Below are 26,725 nucleotides of genomic sequence, written 5' to 3'. Positions count from 1 at the left end.
AAGAAATGATCCTGTCACCACAGCTCACAGTGAACAATAGTCTCATACATATTCATACATTCCTCACCCTCATGTCACCCCCAGAGGGATGTGTGCCAGTCCCAGGGAGAGCAGGGGGCAGCACGGTGATCTCCTGGCTCTCTAGGGGACTGGGTGATCACCCTCCATTGCACATCTTCTGGCTTTTTCTTCACTTTAACTTCAAGTGTTGCAACATGAGAGTTCTCTTGTCAGGAGTTCTTTCTGGATATTTAATCTCTTTCTCATTTCCAATTCTCATACTTCCTTTTACATCCCATCACTTAATTCTTCCCTGTCTTTGGTGTTTGTACCTTTCAGCACTAGATTGTAACATCTCTCTGTAGCCATTTTTCTCTGAGTAAGTGTATTACAAATTCATCTCTTCTCATACTGATTTAGTTCCTTTAATCTTCCTTTATAAATGAATCTCTCTATCCCCTTGATAATTTTTGTTACTCTTCTCTGAACTCACAGCAATTTTTCAGTATCTCCTTGCTAATGAGTTACCCAGAACCGAACACAATGTTCCAGATGTAGAAACAGCAGAAGAGCACAAAGGTGATCTGAACCTGTCCTGCCCCAAACTGCACTGCCCTTTTGCTGCCATAGCTCATTTCTAGCTTGGTTCTAACTTGTGCCCACAAGTTTGAAGAGAGTAGATGGAACTCACCTACTTATCTGTTTCAGATGTTTAGCGAGTAAATACTAAAATTTCAATTTTTTCTTTTCTTTAGCAAGTATTATTGAGTGTGCACATCTGTCCTGAAGACTGCAGTCTGAACATGTCACCCATGTGGAAGTCAAACTCTGCTTTATGTCACTAACTTAGAATATATCTAAATTGTACAACATGCTGGGGTAGAAGTGGATTTTCACAAACCTTCAGGCTGACAAGATTTACATCTGCAGAAGCAGACACTCAAAATGATGAACCCAAACCTCCTTTCCTCCTACCAATGAAAACTAATGACCTGTTTGTTCCAGTAAACGGGAAAACTGGTCACAGTCTCCTTCTCTGTAACTAACCCTGGGGTCCTTTTATACCATCCTGACCCAGCTGCTGTTCTCCCCCTGGATCTATTTCCATCTTTTGTGGAGGATTTAATTCCTCCTAGTTCCATCTCATCTGCATATCTTATTAAAATTTTGTTTCCTTCACCATTTCTAGATGAACAGTGAGGATATTAAATATAAATTAAGAGTAAGCTTTGTGGTTCTTCTACAGTCTCCTCCAACTCCATGCTTTGCCACTCTCTGTCAACCTCTCTTTATAGACTTCCAGCCTGTTTTCAATTAAGAAGACAGTGTTCATCTCCAAGCTGATTTAAATTAATCTTTCTAGAAAGATTTCATGAGGCACAGTATCAAATGCACTGCTCAGATGCAAATATATTAAAGCTCCAGCATTCCCTTCATCCATTAATTTTCTGTTTCTATCACAAAACCAATCAAGTTTGTCTGGTGAGATTTATTCTTGCTAGACTGGCTCTGCTGGAGGCTCTGTTCTGCTGGCCCCAGCTCTCAGATACCAAACACCCATGACCAGAGCTGTCTCTGAGGTAGCTGGATGTGTCAACACCTCTAAAAACGGCTGTTTGGGGGGCACTGCTAAGCTAATTCTGCACCGTGGGCTCAGCTAATTGGCAGTTCTCTCTTTAACGTAGCAATGTAAGCCCAGGTGAAAATACTGACTTGTGATTTCTGCCCCAAAATGTTGGGATCCTGTACAGCAACCTGGGGTGCAATTTCACTCCTGGAGGGCTGCAGCCAGGGGTTGTGGTCCCTCCAGCTGCTGAAACCAACAGTTCTTTTGTTGTGCTGAGGTCACCCAACAGACCCCAGAAGGCATTTCTGCCTCAGCACCACCTGCAGAGCATCCTGCTCCCTATCCTGCTCCCCATCCTGGTCCCTGCCAGCTGGCACTCCCAGGGCATGGTGCCTGGCCAGGATGGGGATCTCCTGCCTGGAGTCTCATCACAAAATTAGCAACGAGCTGCTGGCAGCAGTGGCCATTGCCACGAGGAACTGCAGCCACCACCCAGGGGCCATGCAAGGAACTTTTGATGGGCCTAATTGTGCCACTTCCCTTTGTATTCCTCACCTTCACCACCTTCCAGAGCAATGATGATTAGTTTAGAAAGGGTATAAGGTAGATATTCAGAAAATAGGGTTTGGGATAATTTATTTCTCATTTTAAGTATAGACTTCTCTTTAGTCAATTCTTCTGGTCACTAATTAGGAGGAATAATCACATGCAGCATGGCATTTTCACCACTTCCCCCAATAATATAGGCTCATCTGTATCAGCTGATTTACATATCAGCTCATTTTCCTTGAAGTATTTTCTCACGTGCTACTAAGAAAAGATATTTTATTGGCTTTTCCTCATTCCTGAATTGTTCACATTTATTTTATCTGTCTCATTAAAGACAGATTCTAGTCGTCATTATTTTCATACCAAGTTAGTTTACTAATTAATGGACACATCGTCTGTCTAGGATTTGTGCTTGTCTTCCCCCGATACTCATATAATAAGAATCTTTCATATTCCCTTTAAAACCTTTGACAGCGTTATTTCACTATGATTTTTTTTTCTATCCTTATCATTCCCTGATGAGCTTTAAAGGAATCTGTATTCTTGTTTGATTCCCCTCCCACCGTTTCCTATTTCAGCACAGGATTTTAACCTCACGTCTTTGATCAGTCCCTTGTGGAGTGACTGTAACTGTGGCAGATAACAAACTTCTCGTGCACACTTATTAGTCATGCAGATTGTGCATCCTGGCTGCCAGAGAGATTGGAGGGGTCATTTCTGGAAATGTTCCCTTGTGAATTATGGGTGTAGGGCCTGGGTCAGGACAGGGACCACTGTCACTGGGTCCTCCTAAGCTGAGCATCCTCCCATGAGCCAGACAAGCTAAAGCTGGGCTCCCACCCCAAAACATCAGCCATTAACCCCCCAGAGCAAGCAGAAGTCCCAGCAAACCCTTCAAGTCCTTCAAAGGATCCCTGGCATACACATGATCCTCAGAAAAAGCAGTAAACCTCTTGCTGTCAGTAATTAGTTCCTTAAATAATTAGTTAATATTTGTATAGTACTTTGAAGGTGTTAAGTGCTCTATAAGTGCACACATTATTTTTGGCATATAAGGGCCCTTTCAGTCTCTGCTGGCAGTGCCTGGTTCTCAGCATTAATGAATTATGTGACATTGCTTAGGGGTAGATGTGTTCAGCAGAAAGGATTAGTTGCTATCTCTCCCCACAGTCTATGAAAAACAAAACCGATACCCAAATGAACTTACTGTTTGCCATGAAAGGGCATATCCACCTTTCCCACTCCCTTAGGGCAGCAGAGAGCCTCATCCTGGCCCCCTGGTCCAAACTGGACAGTTGTTGTCCTGGGGGAGGGGGAGCAGAGCTAAGCTAGTCTGCCCCATTCCATGTTCCAGCTGCAAACCCTTCCCTCACTCTATTATGGCTTGGTGGGGTAAGGGAAAAGGCAAATTTTCTTCTTCAGGTCATGTAAACCATTACATATTTTGCTGTCACCTCTAATGTTAGAATTCTGAATATGAATGATTTTGTTTTTTAAGAGCCACTATGTTTCCAGCAGGGACACCAGTGAAGTTATTCTCAAAGTCAGGCAATCAACATATTAAGTAGCCTCTTGATGTGAGTGAAAGTGCTGTTTGTGTTGGTACTGTTTGTATTGTTCCTACAAACTTACTTAAAGTTCCTGGCTAATTCATTATTCTGTGAGCCTAATGCAAGGCAGCAGGTACTACAGTTCTCCTGCAGAGTCTATTTTCAATATTAATTATCTTGCTGTGCGTTAAGTAGTTTTTGTTTTTGCGTTAAAAGGTTTATGAAAATTAGATTACTAAAATGATAAAAACTAATTTTCTAAAGTGTAGCCACTCCACAGCAGTCAACTCAAAAGAGAAAATATGTGCACTTCGTTGTCTTGGAAAAATGGCACCATAACTAAACTGTCATATGTGGAGGGAGGGAACAGTGGGAAAGGCTGCTTTATCACAAATGTTGTTGCTGTCCTGCTGGCCACACACTTGTGCTTGTGTTGATGGGTCTGCTGCTCATTTTAGTTCCCAATAAAGCAGATTTTTGTCTGAGAAATTAATTTCAATATATGACAGGGATGGCTATCACTTGCAAACATACCACATCTGCTGCGAAGCTAAGCCCAACGTGACAGCAGGGTGTATTTGACTGCTCTTTCAGGAGGAGGGGGCTGATGAAGCCTCCCCGTGGCTGGGTCTGGTTTCAGGGCATTAAGCTGGGCTGCCCTCTTGCAGGGGCAGCTGTTCCTGGAGGATGATCTCATGGTTAAAGGAATCTCTTTTACCAACACCACTGCTATGCCTCTGTTCCCTTGCTGCAAAATGATGAGGAAGCTCTGAAGGAGAGGGATAAGTCACAGCCCTGCCTTCTGTGAGACATTGTTATTAGTCTGCTAATGCTGACAGATATCTGGTTTCACTCCTTTGCTCTTTATCCCCGGTGACATCCAGAGGGACTCTGCAGAGCTGTTACAGCTTATTACAATATATTGCTAAATTTGGGGTTGTTGGACCTCAGCAGATTTGTTGGTTTAATTTTGGCCAAACAGTGAACTCTGAGGTGAGGATTGGATGGTTAAGAAAGATATATCCATCCCTTTCTCTTTGAGCCAGTGGGCTGGAAGTGTGATCTGAGTGGTGCTGCAGCAGAGGTGGGTGCAGCTCCCGGAGCCCTTTCCTGCAAGGCTGCTGTCCCCAGTTTGCTGTCCTGTCACCTCTGCTGCTTCCATCATATGTTGGGAGAAAGAGGGGAAAGTGGGCAAATCAGACGGAATGCCGTCCCCATCCACCGTGCTCCACATCCTCCCCTGTGACTGGCACAGAATATCCTTTCCTTTCCTTTCCACCCATCATTATAAACACAGGGACTTTTAAGCAGCATAACACATTTTGTTATAACAAAGTTTCCTGCCTGTCAGGCAGAGGTATCTGCAGAGAATTTGCTAATGCCAAAGCCATGGGAATTAAAGTCACTCTTATCTTTAGCTGTTGTCACCCCCATTGCACGTGCAAGGATGAAACCAAAGAGCAAAAGGTGCTTTATGAGATACCAGCATAAGCCAAGAGCTGAGGAACAGCAGGAGGGTTGCTGTGATTATTTTTAATGTGCAAATATCCATTTTATATGGTCCTTTAGTGGTTTCTGCATTTTGGAACACTTTCCTTCAACTACTAGAATTCTAAATATTGTTTTTTCTATAAGGTTGTTATTGTTAGTGTTATGAACTCTTTATTTGTTGATATCGTGCAGTTTTTCAATGTCCTAGAATTTATTATGGGTATTAGTGATGCCAATGTTTATCCATTTTACACCTTCATTATCTGATCTAGGCCCATCATTACTCCAGATACATACAATGGCATTATCATTGTTGTCTTCTTTCATTATAATTCCCATTTGTTTAGTGCTTTATTTCTAAGAAACAATTTGTCAGAAAACATGCTGAAACATAATCAGCCCCCATATTACACATGTTTGGATCTCAGCATTTGACATAAAATATCTGTAACTGAGAGGTGGCACAGTGTCTGTTTTACATCAGTGCTCACAGGCTGGGCCAACAAGCACAGTTAATGCTAGACCCTAACAGCCTCTGAGAGCCTGAAATATCTGTGGGGATACCCCAGTGTCTTACATGTCCCCAGGGAAGGTTCCTTCCCGTGTTGAATATAGTTTCTGTCCTCAGAAAATGAGCAATTTATCATATGAATATATGTCTCACCTACAGTAAAAATGACTGATGTGTATTTGATCTTTTTCCCTTAGTTCTCCTGAGCAGAACCTCTGTGTTCTGTGAGGCTACACTCAGTTGCAGAGAGGGCAAAAGAGGAGAGAAAGAGAGTGGGGGAGGAAGAAATTAAAGCGGGATTCAGCTGCCTCTGACTGAGATGGACACAGATGTCACCCTGTCATGGTGGCAACTGTTAGATTTTTATGCTGAGAAGGATTTTAAGGATCAACTCAATAAAAAGTAAAGCCAAGATGGGAATGCAGAGCATAGAGGGGCCAGAAAGACAGCTGTGACGTGTGACGTGAGGGGACTCCTGATTAAGGACTCTGCCTGTCCACCCTGGGCAGAGAAAGCGTGCTCCCAGCCTAGGACAAATCACTGAATGTCCTGCCTGAGAGAAAGCATTGAAAAAGCTGACCTGAATCCATTTTTAGCAGTGATTGTTCTTCTGACTGGAAGTGTTTTCCAGCTGCAGGGAAGCTGCACTCAGTTACGAGCAGGTTCTGCCGTGCTGGATTCCCACCAGGTCATCAGTGTGAGGTGGTGGGATGCCACCAACACTAGAGGAGGACAGCCTGGGCTTGCTCAACAGCCTGGGCTTGTTCAACAGCCCTTCCTCTGATTGCACTGTGTAGCTCACGGCAATCACTGGCCAATAGTAACACAGAGTTACAGGAGGTCTTGTAAGAGCATCTGCTGCAATAAAAGCAGATAATTGTATCTGTATTTTAGGGAAGCTTGCAGTGAGTCTGAGTTAGTAACCCCAAACACAGCACTTCATTCCTGTTAAAGGCTGGGACGGAAAAGTCCCAGTTTCTCAGCTTGTGACGTGTCATTAATAAACAACCCTTGGAGAAAATACTAGAAACAGTGTTTTGGAACAAATGATGTGATTAAAAAAGTATATTTCATCCAGCAAGTAATTATCACACCCGCTGACATTTGCTAAGATATAATTCAGTGAAAAATAGAACCTGTGTTTCTGCTATAACTTCTGGCTCAATTCCCACAGATACCAATCCTCAATCTTTAGCCAAAATTTGCTGAGGCATTGTCTGACACAGAAAATGGACTCTGATTTCTAATGTAAAAGCTAATTACAGGAGGTACTGCAAGACAGGGCAAGAGATGATGCCTATAATGCTTAAGAAGACAGGGTTTGGTATCCATTCTTTTCCAAAAAAAAACCTCCCAGATATCAGTAACACTGCCTTAGATGCAGAACATCCCCACAGACACATCCTACTCCAGTATTGAAAAGCATGAACTGCCTTCTCTCCTCTGCACTCAAACCCCAAACACCTGCAGCAGTATCAACAAATACCATAAAAATTAGAAATAACATTCCAGTCCCCAATTCAAAGAAGCTGTGGTATTTGCACACAACTTGAAGTGTGAGGATTTGGCTGATAGGTGAGAAGTCAAGATCGATTCTATACAACATAATATTTGGAAAGCCTGTCTATCTATGCATCAGGAGCAGCTTCATTCCTGGGCAGAGATGGCAGCTGGGTCAGTCAGGGCATCAATGCCCATCCTGAGGCAGCAGAATATTGTGGGGGCCATTGGTGTCTCCGCAGGCACTGAGACCTTTGGCATCAGGTCCGGATTCCCCAGGTGCCCTTCCCTGTTGAGCTCCAGGAAGCTGCACTTTGCTGACAGTCTTGCCTGGAGGCTGTGTGTTCACACAAACGGGAAGTTTGCTATCGGCTATGTGAAACAGCATAGGAAAGAGGGGGCTGGCAAAGGCGAGGTAACAGCATGGCTCTGAATTAGGCTGCAGGGAAGGTGCTGCAAAATGCACTTTTGTGGGGGAGCTGCTCAGCACGGAAGGCTCAGTCTGCCGTGGTGGCCGTGTGCGGGTCGTGGGGGGCGGCAGGGGGCGGGGGGAGTGTGTTCACACAAACGGGAAGTTTGCTATCGGCTATGTGAAACAGCATAGGAAAGAGGGGGCTGGCAAAGGCGAGGTAACAGCATGGCTCTGAATTAGGCTGCAGGGAAGGTGCTGCAAAATGCACTTTTGTGGGGGAGCTGCTCAGCACTGAAGGCTCAGTCTGCCGTGGTGGCCGTGTGCGGGTCGTGGGAGCCGTCAGTGGCTGAGTGCAGCAGTGCCAGCTCCCAAACATTGCCCCAGCTCAGGCGCCAAGAGAGAACTCAGGTACCCACAGCCAGCGCTCAGCTTCCATCACAGCTCCATAAGGGACTCAGAGCAAACATCACCGTTCGTTATAGAGAAAGGAGAAATAGGGATATCAGTTCTCCAGCAGGTGCAGGGAAGCTGTCCAGAGCTTTGTCAGGGAGGTGGCACAGCCTGTGCCGTGGGCTGTAAAGCACCTCTGCTCCCTGCTGTTTCCCAAGCACCATTTCTCATTTAGGACAGGGTTTGACGTGGCAGAGCAGTGGGTAGGGGCCATTCTTTCGCGGGTTCATCTCCATGCAGAGCTGTTGCTGGTATCTGCCCAGGACCTCTTCCCCACAGTTTGCTAGTCCTGCTGGATTGCCTGGACACCGCTGCAGCTGAGGCTGTGTGGTTCCTGCCAGGGAGTATTTCCTATATACTGAAGTGGCAACAGCTAAACATCCCAAGGGTAACAAGGCTTCTCCTCCCCTGAGGCATTGCCTCCTGTGTCTCAGGGTCACCTGTGTCAGACTATGCTCCAGAAGAGCACCTTCCGGTTGCTCCCATCACTGTGCCCTAAGACAGCTCTCTGCCGCCCAACTAATTCTCATGGCATGACTTGACCTTCCCATCCTATGAGCAGCATCACACAACTCTCACATTTCAGCATGCAAAGATCACCAGAGATCACATATAGGCATTGAATGCATTTGTTGAGGGAAGAGTTCCCAGATGGAAAAATTAGAGAGCTGTTCTCCAAGGTTTGTGCCTGATCACGCAGCATCCCTGCCCTAAGCTGAGATTAATATTTCAAAGGAAATGCAGTGTCCCGTGGGCACTTTCAGAGAGGTCCTGCAGACCAGCTGAACCAGGCTAAACTTATAAGAGGCACAATCTTCTTGCTTCTTTCTCTCTGCAGCACATATAGGAATAAACCACTTATATAAGTGTACGTGGGCTATCAGAGATGCAACGTGAACTTCCATAGTTCTCATTAGCCAGGGACAGGGAGGTCTGTTATCCACTGTTCCAATGCTCACAGCATATTTGTGGGATGGTGTTGAGGGTTCATCTGGCCACAAAGAACTTGTGTTATGTCCTGCATAGCATGGGACACACAGAGGAAAACACAGTTAATACAGCATCTCTGTAGTGGTGGGAAGACAAAGTCCTCTTCTTCAGTTGTCACAGCTGGCATGGGTTCAACTGGGTGTGGAACACCTTAAATTTGTGTACCTTGGGGCATCAGGAAAGGAGGAACAACACCTTACCTTAATGCAAGGTAAAAATCATTGTATGGCAGTAAAGAGCAAAACTGAGGGCTCCCTTGGGAAACAAGGGAATGTTTGTCACTCATTTAGGAAACAGCAGGATAAGACTTGCAGATTGGCTAAATGTCTGAGTAAACTTCCTGGAGGAGGAAGAATGAATGTACTTTCTGCTACATGTTCTAATTTTCCATCGCATTGTGGTAAGCTTACAGTGGTCATGACATGCTTTGTGATAGTGATCAATATCTAATTAAGCAAAATGCTAATTTGCTAATGCCTGGAGCCTTAAGCCTCACCCTCCAGAATCAGCCCCATGTGCATTACTGCTGTCTGTGACAAATCACTTTTGTCCTTGCCCTTGACCTAGCAGGGTTAACTCCTAACCCGACAATGCCACTAGCTCAATTTGACCTCTTCTCTTTCCTTCGTGTGAAAAACTAAGCTACAGCTGTTCCTCACTCAAAATATGGTGCAGAAGGTGATGCTCAGGGTGTCCCCTCTGCCACAATCCCTGCAGGAGATGTGGAGGGATAGCTGTGCCCGGTGTGCTGGTTTACACAAGACTTAAAATGATGCTTTAAAAAAAGGCACATTTTGGTGATCCAGAACTGCTGCAGTTTCCTCCTGCAACATGAGGAAGTTGCTGCCATCCCTCTCCCGTTTTTCCTGCCGGGAAATCCATAGCTGGTAGTATAGCAGCACCTAGAGGTGAATTCCAGGGACAGTCCTGCCCAGGGGGGTCTGCACAGAGAGGGCACAGGGGGATGAAGAGAGGAGCTGCTGGGTCCCAAGGGGCACCCACAAAACTGCAGGGCTCTGGCGGCGTGTCCCAGAGTTTTCCCAGTGTCCCAGAGGATTTGGGGTCAAAGCAGAATGGACCCAACCTTCCCGCATCTCAGGACCATTCCTACCTTCCATACCAGACCCACTAGCCCTGTGAGACTGAAGAGACTCACCAGAGATGATTTCTGGGGCAAGTTATCCTAGAAAAGTCATGTGAACAGCTCTGCCCCATGGAAGGCATGTCTGTATGGATGCAATCACGGCCTTGTCACTGAAAAGTCTTTTCCACTATAGGGGAGAGCTTCTTTCAAGTAACACTTTGTGTGTGTCTCTGGAGATCCTGATATGAAAAGGTTACGACTTCTCTGGAAGTCGGGCTTGTCATCTGGTGGTCAAAGAAGGGAGAACCTTGCCATCCATGCTGACATGGTTAGTCATTGGAAGTTCCCCTTGCCACTCACTGTGGTACAGCTGGCTACTAGATGGCTGTTTCTTCCAGCTTTTTCTGAAAGATTAAACAGTTCTTCATACCCGATATTTTGTTCTTTTCCTCACAAAACTAGTTTTGTGTTCAAATTAAGTCACTTCTCTGACGTTGGCTGTTCTATAAGCTAAGAAACAAACTCATCCTCTGCAGCTTTTTGCCAATGCTATGGATCTGCACTTGCTTTGGTATTTAAGCATTCTGGAGAAAATAGGGATGCTAGAAATAGTGCAGCAATTTATTATAATGCTATATATGGAGGTAACCACACTTCCTTCAATTAGCCTTAATTTCCATGTTAATATAGCCAAGAAGTTCAGCCTGCCTTTGGTGCCTGCCTTGGAGAGACACTTTTTCACTCGGGGGTTAGGAGGGGAAGGTCTGAGCAAAGACATGGAATTAGCAGAGGATAAGGAGGTCTGAGGAGAGCCATGTCAGTGCAGCCCTTCACAAGGGGCACATGACCAGTGTAAGACTGCAGTTAGTTTCTGCCCAAGGAGAAAGGTCTCAAACCTCTGAGGAGGGGATGAGATGGCTGAGTGACACTCGCTGCCCAAACAGAGCTGTGCTGCTTCTCTGCTGGGGAAAATGAGACAGGGAAAAGAGAAACTCAGTCGATGTTCTGGTAAAGTTGCTGAGTCCATGGAGACCTTGCCTTGTCTGTCACTGCTTGGGTCAGTGGTGGGCTCATCCTTTTATCCTGAGCGCTGAATCATTCCTGAGTTGCACAACCCCTGCAGTGAGGGCTGTGGCAAAAGCGGAGCTGATGGAAGGACTCTGCGTAGGATGGATGGGCAATATATCTGTAAACTGCTACACATCAGAGCAGACCAGCTCTTTGTGTGCTTTTCCAATCCTTCTATTGATCTTAAACTAAGCCTAATCCTAGCACAGACAGAACAACACTAAGGTCAGGAATATCCCTTGAGGCAGGGCCTCAGTTCTGTGCCACATCCTACTGGCTTTCCTTGTCTGCTGGTGGCCAGTGTCACTTATGGTGTTATGCTGGCACATCTAGGAAGTGCAGCTTATGTTCATATTCCCTTTGCACAGAACCTTTGACAAATGTATAAATGTGCATTAGAAGACAGTCCTGGCATAAAATGGGCAAACAGGCAATAGAGACAGATCCAGAGAGAAAGGAGAATGGAAATAATTTTTACAAATGAGACAAGCCCCTCATTACTGCTGTGCCACAGGACACCCCACTTCTTGTGCTTTCCTTGCAACCAGTCATTTTCTTTCACCCTGTTTTTCCTTCCATCCTCTCCATCTCCCTCAAGCTACACAAGCTGTGGTTACACTTTGTACAAAAACTTTCATGCAACACCGGTATTGTGGACACTCACTATTTTCAGTGTGTCCTACCATCATCAGACTAGCAAGGGAATTCATCAGAGCCCTCCCTGTTCCTGGCAAACTGGAAGGTAGTGCCTTTTGGAGGTCAGTGCCATAATGGTCATTGTATTTTCACTTGCTGGTTCCTAATGTGCTGGTCACCAACCTGAAATAAACAAGGACTCTCCTTTTCTCACTCCTGTAGCCACTGCTGAATCATTCACCAGTGTTACTGGGTACCTTTTGCCACGGAGGGCCCTAGGACAGGGTGCAGGTGGTGTGGTCACAGCACTGAGCTGTGGTTACTGAAGAGGAAGGTGAAATTCCCATCACTCTCATGTGATGAGCAGCAACATTGTGCAGCTCTGCAAACTCCTTGTTTCTTAATCAAAACATGATATTCCAGCAAGAAATGGTGTAAAGAACCAGGCAGGACTAGCATAGTAAATAAAGCATGTCAGCAAAAAATTTATTGTTAATACTCATGAACAAAACTCTGTGCAGATGGAATGCTTTGGAAAGATCAGGACTGTGCAGGTATGCCTGAGACTGTTGCTTTCTCTCCTACTTGAACAGCAAGTGGAGACTCCTTCTTGCTCTTGAGAGCAGCATACTGCAGGGAAGGATTTGTCTCTGTTTCTGACTTTCAAAGGGATAAAACCAGTAGAATTCTGATTCTTACTCCCTAATTAACTTATCAGACTAAAAAAGGTTGAGCTCTGTGACTTGGTTTTCCTTTCTGGGAGAAGAGAGGTGGCTCAATCCCATCTTCTTGTCCAGCTAGGTTACCGAAACACATTTTGCGTTACCCAAAGTTTTCCTTTCCAGCATCTAGCTGGTATTCTCAAATGAGCATCTTTGCTACTGCAGCTTTTCTTAACCTTTTGGGAAAAAAGAAAAAGCTTTCTGTAATCTAAGTCTAAAATATTTGTCTATGGGGAAGATGAAGAGGGCTAAAGGAAGATATTCTCCACAGAGCAAGTTGCACAATTGCAAAGAAAGCGTGTCCTGTGCAGGCCCAGGCACTGCTCTGCAGAAAGGCCAGTTCTGGCAGTAACTTCACCGATGCTAATAAACCAATATGAGTGTGTATGTTATCAAACCTATGCATATTGATGAGGGCAGGTAGCCAGCTGGCACGTGTCAGTGCAACTCCACAGCATTTGGTTTGCACCCGTTGGTCAGGCACTGGCCATAAGGCCAGAGCACACGTGTGCCACAGGGGGTGAGCTGCTGCAAATTAGGGGCCCTGCAGAGCCCCTGCTCACCAGATGCTTCATGGAGTCCATTAATTGCTTAAAGAGCAGCAGATGAAGTGAGTGTTTCCTCAGGAAACACTGAAAGAAGCAGAGCGAGAGCATTTGCCGTGGAGTTTCACCGGCAGCTGGAGCAGCTGGTGGGCAGCAGGTGGGCTGGGCAGTGGGAGGCAGCAGGACAGGCTCTGTCTGCACACACCACTTGGCATCAATCAAATCTGCTGGGCTTTTCCTTCAAATCTTCTATGGGAGATCAGGCATGGCATGTCTTTAACTCTTTGAACTGTGGTAGAGAGGCTTGTCTGGAAATCGTGCTAACAGGGAAATCCACAAAGCATGTCTGCTGGTTTTCCAGACTGTAAGCAGCCTTGTCTGGTTTTTCAGTAGGTATTTGGTCTGATGGTGTGCTCCTTATTTTCAGTGGAAAGGACACAAGCAATAGCTGTCTTGCTCAATGTCATGAATGACTATTGAGGCCAACATTGGCTGCAAGAGACATTTCCTTCATTGAATTAATTCTGGTGTGCAAGGTTTCATTAAATACAAGAAACAGACATTGACCAAGTGCTGCAAATCCTCTCCTAACTGCTGTTATTCCTTCTTGTTGTTCATTTATAAACTAAATCCATATTGGAACTGTACAAGTGACAGTTCACTTAAAAACTGACAGTAACTGCTCTCTTTGCAAACTCACAAATAGGAACTATTTAGCCTCCATAGAGGGAAAGGTTGCAGTTCCCATCCTAAAGGAGGAGATTTTAAGCCCAAATCTTGCCTAGGGTCTCTCCTGTTTCCTAAGAGCCAGGAGCCAGATCTCCTGTACTCCAGCCCAACCCTGTAGCTACAGGGCTATTCTCTAATCTCGTTTTCCTGAAAGCCATTACTCTATAAGCATGATAAATAGACTGGTAGAAGTGTTTAGCACTGAATATTCCTGACGCATAATTATTCCAGCCTCCCTTGGCAGCAGAAGCATTACTCTTATGTCAAAGATGAGGAAACAGGGCCACAGTGCTTTGTCCAAGCTTGTAGGACTGTTGAGCCCTGGGCTGTGGCCCCAGGTTAATCCTATGAACTGTGTTCCAGTCAGTGCCAGCTACTGACAGTGAATCAAATAATAGCTCAGAGGAAGAGGAAAATGAAGCAGTACTGCTGAGGAAGACAAAGTATGGTTTTCAAACAGATTTAAAAATTGAGACGGGTGTTGATTAGGTTCATATCACTGTGCAATCTAGAGATGTTAAACAACCAGCTCTCCACAGCTGGGCTGGTGGGAATGTCGACCAGGTGGAATTACTCCTCCTGAAATGCAGTAACCTGCTAGTACTGCAGTGCTGCTTGGAGGGGGTCATTCTGTCATGGGAGGGAAGAAACAAACCTTTTCTTCTCTGACCCCCAAATCTAAGGGAAACCTGGTGTAATAACATGTACTTAAATTTTCCTTGATTGCTTTGCAAAGAAGATAATGTCAGAGAAGCAATGGAGACACAGTGGAAAAGTTTATAGGGAATAACCATTAAGAATATAAGGAACACATCTGTAGTGTCAGGCCATATCTACTCTGTGATGGGAAAAATTGCAGGAAAGAGAATTCTTGAGGGTGCTGGGTCCCTGAGCATGATCCCTCCTGTCCCTGGCACAAGCTGTGCCTTGGCTGTGGTTCAGATGGGCTGGGTGGAGGAGAGACCAGAAGTCAAAGCTGCTGGCCTGGGCTTCCTCTGCAGGTCCTGTGGCTGAATGACAGTGGGGCAGATCACTGCACTCGGGATCTTCCTTTCCAGACTGTAGGGAATGTCAGATGACAACAGGGGAGAGTGACACTGACAGTAGGCTGAAAACTGCAATGAGCTGACAAGAGGTAGAGAGAGACAGTGGTGTGCAAACACCCACGCTCTAAATGTGCAGGACATAAGACAGAGAGGGAGGATTATGGATGCTGAAACTTTTTGAAATGCTAGTTTTCCAAGAATGTCTATCTTTGCTATGATGCTCTCTGCCCAAGTACATTATTAATGGTTTGTTATGTGAAATCCAGTTCCAGCTGACTGACACATGGTATCAAACAAGGCACACCATCATTTGTGTGTCAGCCTGGTGAACTGAGGAGAAAAAAAATAAAATCCCCATTTTTGAAAACTGTCTTTGAAAAAATTGAAACCCTACAAAACCAAAAATACCAAACAAGCTGCCTCTGTAACTCATGCTTTACAACTGTGTGACCAAACACAGCTGCTCTCAGCCCACACAGGTGTCTGCCAGTTCTGCCTGACTTGATGGGGCACCTGGATGGTCCCCCGATGGTGAATCCTCTGCAGTTCATGTTATGAAGTATTGTCTGCAGCTCTGTTCCCCTTTACAGACCACACTGTTCTCCATAATGGCCCAGTGGGATGAGTGAGCTGAATAGGGCTGCACTGCTAGTGGAGGTTTACCTGCTCCTTTCCAAATTGGAAATGCATGTTTTGTTGGAATGGAATTGACTAGGGACTATTTACAAACATTCCAGCTCCCAAGGGTTTGGAAAACTTTGCTACAAGTTTATTTGGTTGCAGAATGGTCTCTATCAAAGCACCCAGCCTCTCGTGCCCTGCTCTGCCTTTAGTGCTGCTGGAATCCTGTTTCCTCTGTGATGACTAAACTGCAGAGAGCTGATGGGTTCCTTGCTCTGACTGCTCCCAGAGGTGCTCCTGCTGTCTAGGAGGCCTCTGGGAGCCCTGGCAAAGGCTCTGCTGGGGGACCTTGGGTGGCTGAGGGGGACATGGCATGTGGAGCTGGAGACAGTCAGGGTACCAAAGGTCCCATGGGACACGAGCAGGATTGCTGGATGGCTGTGCACAGTGGTGAATTTATATGGATTTTCTGCTGCCTCCAAAAGGAGAACAGGGGCAGAGAAGCAGGGATGAGGGGGAAAGGATCAGCATTGATTAAGCTGACAGTTCTACTAATGTCACTGTGGACACAGCCACTCTCCTTTGCCAGCAGCAACTTCAATAATAAGATGCAGAGGGAGAAGGAGGGAGTGTTACTGCTCACAGTGCTGCTGGCAGTATTTAAATGAGAAACTGGTGGTGTGATGGATGGCCATGATGCAAAGATACATAGTGATCAGTGCCTCTGGAAACGCAGGCAGATTAAGTAGGACTGTGCCTGACTGGTCTGAAGGTGACTCTACTGAGAGCCAGTGGTTAGATGCTAATCTCTTTTTGTTCCCCACAAATAATATTTGTGGAGAACTCACAACAGGTCTTGCAAATATGCTGGCAGGTGCTGCTTTCTCACTTTGGCCTAGATCTGCTTGCTGGGCTCTGGGGTTCATGGGCAGAGGAGAACTTGTTTGGTCCTGACAAGCCAAGATGCACATCAAGTCTTGGCAGAGCTGAATGGTCCAGCTGTCCTGTCTCCTGCCCCTGGTCCTGCACCCAAGTGCCCCCACTGAGCAGCCTTTGGACAGGCTGGCTGACTGGCACTCTTGTCTCACCATGGTCTGCAGACAAACTCAGTTCTTGAACTCTGTACTGTTCTGTAGGAGTCTTTTTCCTAATTTTACCTTCCTTCTGGCAGCCAAGAAGGATTGGTACAGCTCTGCCCAAGCACCTCTAGCTTCAATGCAAGGCAGTGTGTTCCTGGCTGGTCTGGAATGTGCTTGCAAGATGTGTGAGATGGGACAGTCTGTCATCTTCACAGAAACCAGTTATTCAGCTGGACTGAATAGGGATGAACCCCAAGTAAGGAATGCGAATCATGGTGACTGTGCCCTGTACCTGTATCAAGCCTGAAGCATGAAACTAAATCTTTTTACACCCACAGTTTTAGCCCTAAACCCCTGCTTTAGAAAAGGAGGAGGGTGATGTACAAATAGTGTCTAGGCTGGTTGGTGTTATCATCAGCACATGGGTTTGCACACTGAGTTTAATTGTAGTTAAGAACAGCACCCACCAAATCTTGTATCCCACATGGTGGCTCTTAAGTCTTACATTAGACTGCTGGACTAAGATTTAGGGCTCATTCAATTCATTTTCATGGACAGAATCAGATTAAATAAAAAGTGTTTCTGATTTTATAAACTTCATGTGTATTTGGCAAAATTAGCTGTGATGGGCAGCTCTGAGAGGAACCATTCCTATAAATACCCAGACATCATTATTTGGATCCACACGTCCAAGGTCATTATGAAGAGGTAATCTTTGACATGTTTCAAAACACCAAGTCAGGATATTTCCAAGTAGGTTTCTGCTTGGAGATGAGTATAAATCTTTAGTTTTAATTTTGTAGGAGTTAAACTGAAAATTATTAACATCTCCAACACCAGACTTCACATATAGAGCATTGTTCATATCTATCTCATGTCTTCACTTAGCCAGGGGCACTGTCTTTGCTGCCTCTTTCATCCAAGGACAAAACCAATTTTTTAGGATGGCAATTTTTCTCCCATTCTTGCAAATTAGCATTAGAGCATCACTATAGAAATAATCCATGCTATCTGGATTATGGCAAATTTCTATAAATTAAAGCTGGTTTCTAAACTAATATTTAAAGAAGATGAGAGGGAGATGTCTACATGAATTAAACAGATTTCAGTATTTATTTTTCTGACAGAGATTCTGTTTCTACTGAAAGGGTAATGTACATCTATCTTGCAAGGAGTTTCCTTAGAGGGTTTAAATGAAGAGTGAAGCTTTGAGAACAAAGTGAAAATGGAAGAAGAAATATACTGCCATAGGAAGATCAAAAATGAGGCACTTGGGGCTTCAGAGAGTTATCATTAATCCCCTCCTGCCCAGAGGTCATTCCTGTGTCACCATCAAAATGACACACATGCAGCTGTCTGGCAGTTTGCCACATCTCTGGGTTTGATGGACTCTGCTCTGGGGATGGATATACCTCCAGCTGTTCAGAATGGCAGCTTGTTTTCCTCAACAAATTCTCTGTGATGTTTATCTGACCTATTTGAAGCCACGAAAGTAGATTATAAATTGTTTCAAGTGTGTTTTCAACACCTTTTCCTTACCAAAACCTGGAAACACAAGCAGCCATCAAAACCTGAAAGCCTGTTCTGCCTGAGCACAGCTTTGCCTTTAGATTAGGATCAATGTTAAGACTGGGTTGTACTGCCTAAGATTGCTGTTGTACTCATGGCTTAACAAATGTGTAATAAGGTTCACCTTATTAATACAGCTGGGGAAACACAGGTGTGTGTCTGTCTGGTGTGCTGATAAGACTGTGAGGGTTACATTTACCCCCAGGACAGCACAAAAATGTCCCTGGCTGTTTCCATGGGGTGCTACTGCCCAAGCAGCTGCATGGCAAAAACATATACTTCAAATAGGTAAAAGGAGGCAAAGGTCAGGAATATACTCCAAGAGGCAAAGTGAGCTCTTCAAAGTGAGGAGGAGCTCAGAAACAGAGCTGAAGGTCTCACTGAGCCGACAGTGCCTGAAATGGTTTGGTTCTGTTCACCTCATTAGCTTGGGCATTCTCCAAATCAAGGGATTTAGGGCACTGAAAAATTGTTTATTAATAACTGACAAAATGTAAGCATTGATTTTGAAAATGCTGCACAGTTATGATAAAAGAGCAGGTACATGATGGATGACAGAGAGCTGTGGGAAGCATGTGTTTGGCTTTGTTTGGGTTGAGTAAAAGAGAGAGAGAGAGAAGGGTCTCCTAATAGTAGCATGAATATGAACAGCGTAAGACACACTCAGACCATATAACATATTTCAGAGCCTCCTTTCCCACCCTGTGCAGTTGCACACAGATACAGGGATGGTTACCAAGACAATATCTGATGCCTGCAGATAAAATGTTTATTTGCTTTTACATAAAACTGAGCTGGAAGTACAGCTCATGATTGCAAACTGGGAAAGAGGACAGATATTTCCAAAGCTGTTGCCAATCCCCTTACAAGGACATGATTTGACTCCTGCACATACTGAAGAGGAACCCATGACTCAACACGTGGATCTGAACTGAATTGCATTCCCAGGTTTTTATTCATTATGACTCCTAAGCTCCAAAAATAAGAGCCTTTCAAAAAAATAAAATTAAAAAGACACCAGGGGGTGATGTTAAAAAACTACCAACAAACAAACCCTTCTGAAATAATGGGAACAACTGTACATATTTCTCAACAGTGAAAGAACTAAAATGCAGGTGTATTCTGACTCAGATAAATCTTAATTTTCCCCTGTGTACAGTTGAGACTGCAAATCAGAGAAAGACTGATGTGGGGAGATTGTGGGGAGATGACTTGGCTCTTCTTGCTCAAATAAAATTATTTTCAAGACTATTTGCTTTGTGATTGCTCTAAATCCAGGGCTTTCAATCTCTTAACAAAACTCCTGAACACAGTAAATGCACTGCAGTAGGATTCAGGGAAACTCTCACTGGAGACAGCAGGACTTGCTGCTGTGACTGATTCCACCCAGTCTGGGTGAGAGTGGAATGGATGGACCTTCCTGTCCCTGTGCTCCTTTTCCCAGTGCTACCAGTGACACACAGACCAGTGCTGCATCATTTCCAAGCAGCCTCAACACCTGAAACCAGTGAGCTCATTCATTATCCTGCAGGCAGTCAAGGCCAGGACACAGTCAGGAGTTCAGGGTCAACTGCGTTCACCTGGCTCATGTTTGAGCATGCTGATAGCAGCCTCTCAAAAGAGACCAAAGTTCTCAGGGCTCATCTGCAGGATAAGGTCAGAAACTGACATTTTTTATAGTAGTTTTTAGAACTTCTGCCTCCAAACATACAGATGAAGTCCATTTCTTCACTTAAAAGTCAATATTGTGATAGGAATACTAATGTGATGGAGGAATATGTGTCACACAAACAGTATCACAGACTAGTGTAGGCAACTGCGTATTTTCTAAAGAAGCTGTGAAATGGATAGTGTTTGCATGCACAACCTTTCTTTTGCTGGGCAAGATTTCAGCTTTTCAATTGTCTGAAAACACAGACAACAACTGGCCATGCATGGAGCCTGTTAGTGCTCCTCCAGAGCTCATGACAGCTCAAGACTGCTCATGAATGCAAGCAAAACAGTCCAAACTGGCCCCACCTAAGCCATCTTCCATCATTTGTCTTATTTGGTGACTAATACAGGGCCATCTGTCCAGTTAGTGAAACAGAAGCATTAAATTAGAGAAATCATAGAAAGGAAAGACTGGGAGGCCCCTCAAAGGTCACATGGTCCATCTACTGCCCCATGGCAGGTTCAGCTTTCCCTGTACCACTTCTCTCTGTTTTGCCTAACCTGTTTTCCAAAATCATTTCCAAAATTCTCAAATCACCCATCACTCCACTAGGGATAAAGTAAAAGATGTGCTTCATGAAAAACACAACTCTTCAGCCATCAGCTGCTCTCTAAGATGTTCATCTGACAGACAACACATCCACTGTGTGGTTTCCTTATGCTTCCAGGACTCACACTGATCCTTTGGGGACATGCAAATCTCAGGACTGGAAAAGGGGAGATACATGCTAATATTTGCCTGTGAGGTTGTTGTTGGTAATGTACACATGAATTTTAGCTAGATGGGGTTTTTGGCCTAATGTCCTTATGCAGTTGTCTTTAAGACCTTAATTGTAGCAAATGGGGTTTGGCACATACTGAGCAGCTCTCAGGCAGTGCTCTATTAGTGATCTCACTGAGGTCACTCTTCTCTTTCTTTACCTTCCCAAGGCATAAGGTAAAACTGGACTAACTCTCTGTTTGGTTCATCCTCTTATTTTCCTTTTGCTTTTCATCCTTGAGCACATTTTCATGGAGTGCATAGAAGTGTCCCACAAAAGGGACCACCCCTGTCTCAGTGCCACAGTCACTGGGAGAAGGTCGCTGGGTGTTCCATGGTGAGCCTCTTCCACACTTCAAATCCAGTGACTTCTCCCCAGGCCCTACTGGGAACGGCACCAAAATTGCTTCCTGCAACCCAGCATCCCACCAGTGCTGTCAAACTGGCACCATCTCAGAACCCATACCAGTCAGTGCCAGGGTAACAGAAGCATTTAAGGATACTGCCAGCACATTATGGATTTTAAAAATTGCTTTTAATATCTAATGTCCACATCTTAATCCCAGCCAAATTAGCTGAGCTCCTAAACACTCTTGTAGGGGCTGTAAGTGGGTGGAGGAGAAGAATGTTTGTGAATGGATGCGAGGAAACAGCAGGAAGATTTCACAGAAGAGGCAATTGAGAGCTAATCCCAGGCTGTGCTGCATGACAGTGCCTCTGAATGCTCTCTTATTTACTGATGAAGAGCAATTGACTGAATTGTACTATTTATATGTTTTAAGCATTTTTCCAAAGCTGCATACTTCACAGGAGTACGTGGGACAAACTGGGAATGGAAAGGAGCAATTCTAAGGTAGTTAACAGGCCTGACTGTCATTTTTATTCAGCCTGTATATGTAAAGCTCTTTAAAAGCAGTTTTAAGGAAAATGAAAATCAACACTCTTGAGGTTAACATTGTCTCTTACAGTCTGAGGAGCTAGCACAAATCTTGCATTCCCTTCTTCATGGAATATAAATCAGAGAATATTATAATTTTAAAAAATAATCAGCAGCAAAATCCATGATTCCAGTGACGGGGAGTAAAAGTATAAAACTTATTTATTCATATCAGATACTGCAGGTTTTTCCATCAATTCCTGACTTGCCAGCAACTCTCTACATTAGTGGAACTTTCATCATAGTCTCATACTCCAGTATTTTCCTAGACTGAACACTCCTAATTTGAAAGATATGGCTTGATGTTGACCATAAAAAACAATCTCTTTTCTGGCAGATCAAAGCAGAGCCAACACATACACACCACTTGCTTTCTAACCCAGGACTTGTAGAGTTTCACTTTTTGGCATCACTTCAGGAGCTTTAAGATTACAGAACAATGTAAGTCAAAAGATTTGAAGCTCTGAGGGGTTGTGCTGCCTCTGGCTGGTTGTTGTCTGTCTGGGTTTTGCTGGCTTTATTTTGTTTGTGGGTTTTTCATTTCTGAACCTTATGCAAAGCACTGAAATATGGTGGAATTAGAGAGAATGCCAAATTGCTGGCCCAACACTTGCTACCTTTTTCTTCCTCTGACTTATCCTCCTGTTTGGTAATCACTCTTGTTTGAGAAGATTTGGTTTGGTGTAGCTTTTGTTTGGGTGTTTTACACTGCTCTGAGAATAAGGCCCCAAAGAGAAAGTTGAGGAAGAAGAAATTCATGGGGGTAGAGAAATTGAGCTAAAATACTCTTCTCACACTCCGAACTTTCACAGATGCCTTTAATATCACATATCCAAAAGAGAAACATATGTATCGGGGGTTACCTTTACCAGTATTTCTCAACAAATCTCCAGAAGCTTTTTGTTATGCAAGAAGCACCGGATATTTTCTCCACTTTTTTAAACATGACAGTATAATCAGAAATAAATAGACTACTGTTAGTTTCAACATAATTTCTTGCTGTCCAGAAATAAGATGGGAGAAAAACCTTTTAGGTAAAAGCAGAAATTTCATTAAGAATCAACATGTGAAACACTTTCTTTGTTAAGCATAATTAGCAGTTCAAAGACACTTGCCTTTCAAATTGTCTGCTTTGATTCCTGTCAGATGCAGAGGCAGTGATATATGACACCACATTCATCAACTAACTCTCAACATAAAATGATGTGATGATTTTTCTCTAATTGAGGGGATGGGAAAGCAAGCCCTTTTTTTTTTTTTCTTAAATGAGTTTGAGAAATAATTTAAATGGCTGTCAGATCTCCAGCAGCAGGTAGTAACACACTGGATGGAAGATTTTCAAATTCAGTTTTTTGCCCATTCCCAGTGTTTTTCTTTCAAAAGTACTTTACTTTCTGACATGTCAGATATTACTTATAGGGATAGTTCTCCCCTGTTTTTAAGACATCTCCTGTTCAAATTTGCCTGCTGAATTCAATATACCATTCTGACAGCTTTCATTCAGACTAGGTGGCTCTTCTGAAATGTTTCAATTGAGAGGTTTCAAAGTATTTTCATTTTATTTTTGATCTTCCTGTGACTATCAAGTATCATGCTGGCCTTTTTTTTTCTAGTTGGCTGCTCTGGTGTTTCTTTCTCTTCACTCTCCATTCCCCAGCACATTTTTATTTTACAGGTGGATATTTTGTGTACTCTTCCTCACATGCTGTTTTTCTTAATCTCTGGATTCTACAATTAGCATAATTCTGCCTTTTTTTTTTTTTCAGAGTAGAGTAATTATTAAAATAGTCTAAACTAATTAATATAATAGCCAGCTAGAATGACTCTGTAGCAGACGGACTTGTGAGCACGAACTGCTCACAGCAGAAATCCAAGGTCTGTGCTCCAGCAGAGAGCTCAGGAGAGAAGGGGTGACTGCTCCTACATCACCTTGCGTACTTGATGTGGCTTTGATGACTGCAATAGATTATTTTCATGTGCCCAAAACCTTCCCCTTCAGATTTTACCCAGGCTGTGGGCAGTATTTCAAGCTGTCCAAAAAGAGAAAGTGAAAAACCATTAGAAATACTCCCTGATACAAAAATCAGGTTGTGAAAATAACTATACAGGTTATTTTTAATTCCTTTCTCTGTGTCTGTCGTTCAAGGTTTTAAGCATGACCCAAGCCTGTCTTCTGGGTTTGTTCCTGACACAGGACTTTTTCTCTCTTCCCTTGTTGCCAAGTGTGTGACTGCCTGTGTTTTTGTCTCAGTGTAGCAAAGTTCTGCAGCAAGAAGTGTCCTGGAAGCCTTGGTGAAAGAGGAATGTTGTATTGTGGGAAAGCAAATGTTCAAAGCTGCTGCTTTGTGTGGAGTGACTCAGCTGTAAGGGCTTGGCTTTGCCAACAAAAAGGCAGCTAAACTCAGTGTGTCCATGAAACCAGTGAACAGAACAGGCATCCTGTGAGCTCTGGTACTGGCACGTAAAACCTTCCATCAACTGCAGTGAACTCTTTGCCGTGGAAAGGGATGAATAAAGCCAGAGCTCTGTAGGAACACCCAGTCAGGGGAAGTCCCTGCCCCAAGGAATGTTGGGTTTACGAGAGAGCAGGGAGAAGCCAGAGGTGATGGCCAACAGAAAGATAATTTTTATATCCCCAGTTCAAGGCTGTCCCTCTCTAACACCCTTGCTGAGTTAGTGTCCCCTCAGAAGTTACATTCCCCTCATGCACCAAAACAACAGCTCCGCTTTCTGGTACTTTATGACATGAGTGAGCACAGTGTCTGGTCTCTGTGAACTGAAGGGGAAACTAATCTAAAAAGTTTACTGATTCTACATTATTAGAATTGTTTGTTGATCCTACATCATATCAAATATTTTAGAAATATGTTCATTCTGCTTCATATATGAACTAGCCCTGTGGTCGCTGAGTTGCAATGGTTTATTATCAGTATTTTCCTAGAAAACTTTTAAATAGACATTAGACTGAACAATCAGCAAACAGGAAATACAAATGTTTTCTTTTTTGGCAGTTGAGTCGGGAAACCTGGCTCCAAACCCCATGATAATGCAGTTGGAGACCAAAAACATACCATAAACACAAGCAAAGCTAATGTAACCTAAAAGTTTGATATTAGAAATACTCACTGAACAGTACAGAAAAAACCTTCCATCTCAGTAAATTTCAAGATTCTTAAAAGATAACTTAGAAAACAGGAAGAAGGAGTGTCAAGAATATTTAGTCTTTTACTCTGTTCTTGATTCACATGTGGAGTCTTGTTTGTACAACACAAAGTCATTTTCATCCACCCAACTGCTAGGTATGACACCCTATGAGTAAAAGACCTGCACGTCATCAAATCCTGTACTGAGTAATTTTCCCTTAAAGACACCATTTTTAATTTATCTCAAAGTCCATCTTAGCTCTCAGTACCACTTTTATGCCAGTACCACCAAATTGTACCAGCATTACAGGATTATGAAGTGGGATCACTTACCCTGTCAAGTCTGGTTTCACACTGATACTTCCAGCAGGGCAGGTGCTATATTTTATTAGTTACAGAGATTCACTGTGCATCCAGAACCTGCCCTCTGCACCCTGCTTTTATAGCAGGATTCAATACAGCTGAGCAAATACAACCTCTGCATTATACATGAGGTACAGGGAGATGATGGGAGCAGGGTAAATGCTCTCAGTAGGTGTAGTGTGCACAGGGAATCAGAAACACAGAAACACTCTGCGAGACCAGGGAAAAGGAGGATGGAAAATGTGTTTGAGTCCGCCACGAGGGCCCAGGAAACCCTGCTCAAAGGATTTCTGTCCCAGCCAACTCTGTAATCCCTACCCAAGGCCTGGATGCAATTACAGCTCCACTATATTTCCATGCCAGACTTTAGTTAAACTCTCAACATTGCAGCCAAATAGGGGGAAAACCCCAAACAAATCCAATACACTAGTTGCTAATAACTTCTGAGCAGCAAACCGACAGCAATTCCCCAGCCCAGACTTGTTTCTACTCACCTCCATTTGTCTCTGGGATATTTAAGGCAAAGGCTCATTTTTGTCCTGCAGATTCGGTGCTGCTGCTCAGTGTTATTTTGCCAGGTTGTAAAAAGGCTCCTGACCAAAAGGAAGAGGAAAGCAACACGTAAAGCAAACACAGAAGCCCAAGAGGAAAGCTACACCCTACAGACCGGCACTAACAGCAACGGCGAGACTGGGGAGGGAAGAACACTCCCAGTTAGTAACTTTTTCCGTCGATACATCTGTTACAAAACAATTTTCCTGCAAGCTTCTCTTCCTTCTTGCAAGCAATGCTTTGCCACAGAGGAGACCTCAGATAAACTACATGATGAATGTGGGGTTTGTCAGGGCTTTTTTTGGGTTTTGTTTTTTTACCAAGTAAGCAAATTAGTGAAATATAAACTAGAAGCTCAGCTGACTGCTTTAAAAATACACTGCTAGGCAGTAATTATCACAAGGTGCATTTCTCCATACTTCAGGTTTGGGTTTTTTTAATTCAAAAGTCTTCAACAGAAGCAGAGTCATATTTGAAATAACCACCTATGGGGGTTTCTGGCCAGAAACCCTCAGTGCAGCAGAGTTGAATGTTAGATGATTAATAACTTAATTTTTTAAGAGCTTGATTGAGACCTTGAGACAAGGAAAATATGCCAAACTGTTCTTGCCTCAGAAGGATTTTTAATGCCAAAACAGAACTGCAATGAGAAGGAGAACTCATGATTTCACCTCTAAAGACTTCCAGAGTAGAGAAAAGTGTGGAGGGGCAAAGGGATTTACTGCAGCAGCAGAAGCTGCTGGGCCCAGCTGTGTTTTCACACTCTTGCCTCAGTGGATTTGAGCTTCTCCAAGTGCCAGGGCTGTTCCCTGGTTTAGGTCATAGGGTAGCTCCGCGTGTGAGCCCACAGAGGCAGCGTGGAAACTTTTGTGCTGACAGTCAATGTGTGGCTTGGAAGAAATAACATATTTTGGTTTGAATTAAAAAAAATTGACAGGTACATCTTGCCAAATGTTAGTCAGAAAGGAAAACTGATGGATATATCGTGTTTGAAAATTCCCAGGGTGTAGCAAATTCATTTGTTTTCCAAAAGCCAGTATCAGGTCCTTCCCTTGCCTCAGAATAAACCTGGAAATACTTCAGGGAGGTTGAGAGAAATTAAGGTTTCATTCACCAGGATAAATAAGATCTGCCTTGA

General features: G+C 43.9%; 1 protein-coding gene across 5 annotated transcripts in view; it reads right to left on the bottom strand.

Moving 5' to 3' along the window:
• LOC103625095 (calcium-activated potassium channel subunit beta-2) overlaps window positions 1-25,723 on the bottom strand; it is a 143,043-nt gene extending 117,320 nt beyond the window's left edge. For 4 of the 5 annotated variants that reach the window (XM_017726913.1, XM_017726914.1, XM_017726906.1 and 1 more), the window contains exon 1: window positions 25,530-25,723. In XM_017726913.1, the coding sequence (XP_017582402.1) occupies window positions 25,530-25,567 (38 nt within the window). In that variant the 5' untranslated portion in view covers window positions 25,568-25,723. The remainder of the gene's footprint in view (window positions 1-25,529) is intronic. The other variant, XM_017726910.1, reaches the window with a different exon arrangement.
• Window positions 25,724-26,725: the final 1,002 nt, after the last annotated feature.

This window comes from Corvus brachyrhynchos, unplaced genomic scaffold (genome assembly GCF_000691975.1).
Source record: "Corvus brachyrhynchos isolate BGI_N302 unplaced genomic scaffold, ASM69197v1 scaffold162, whole genome shotgun sequence".
Lineage (NCBI taxonomy): Eukaryota > Metazoa > Chordata > Aves > Passeriformes > Corvidae > Corvus > Corvus brachyrhynchos.
The sequence above is the reverse complement of the archived record's forward strand: the minus strand, read 5'-3'. Positions and strand labels throughout refer to the sequence as shown.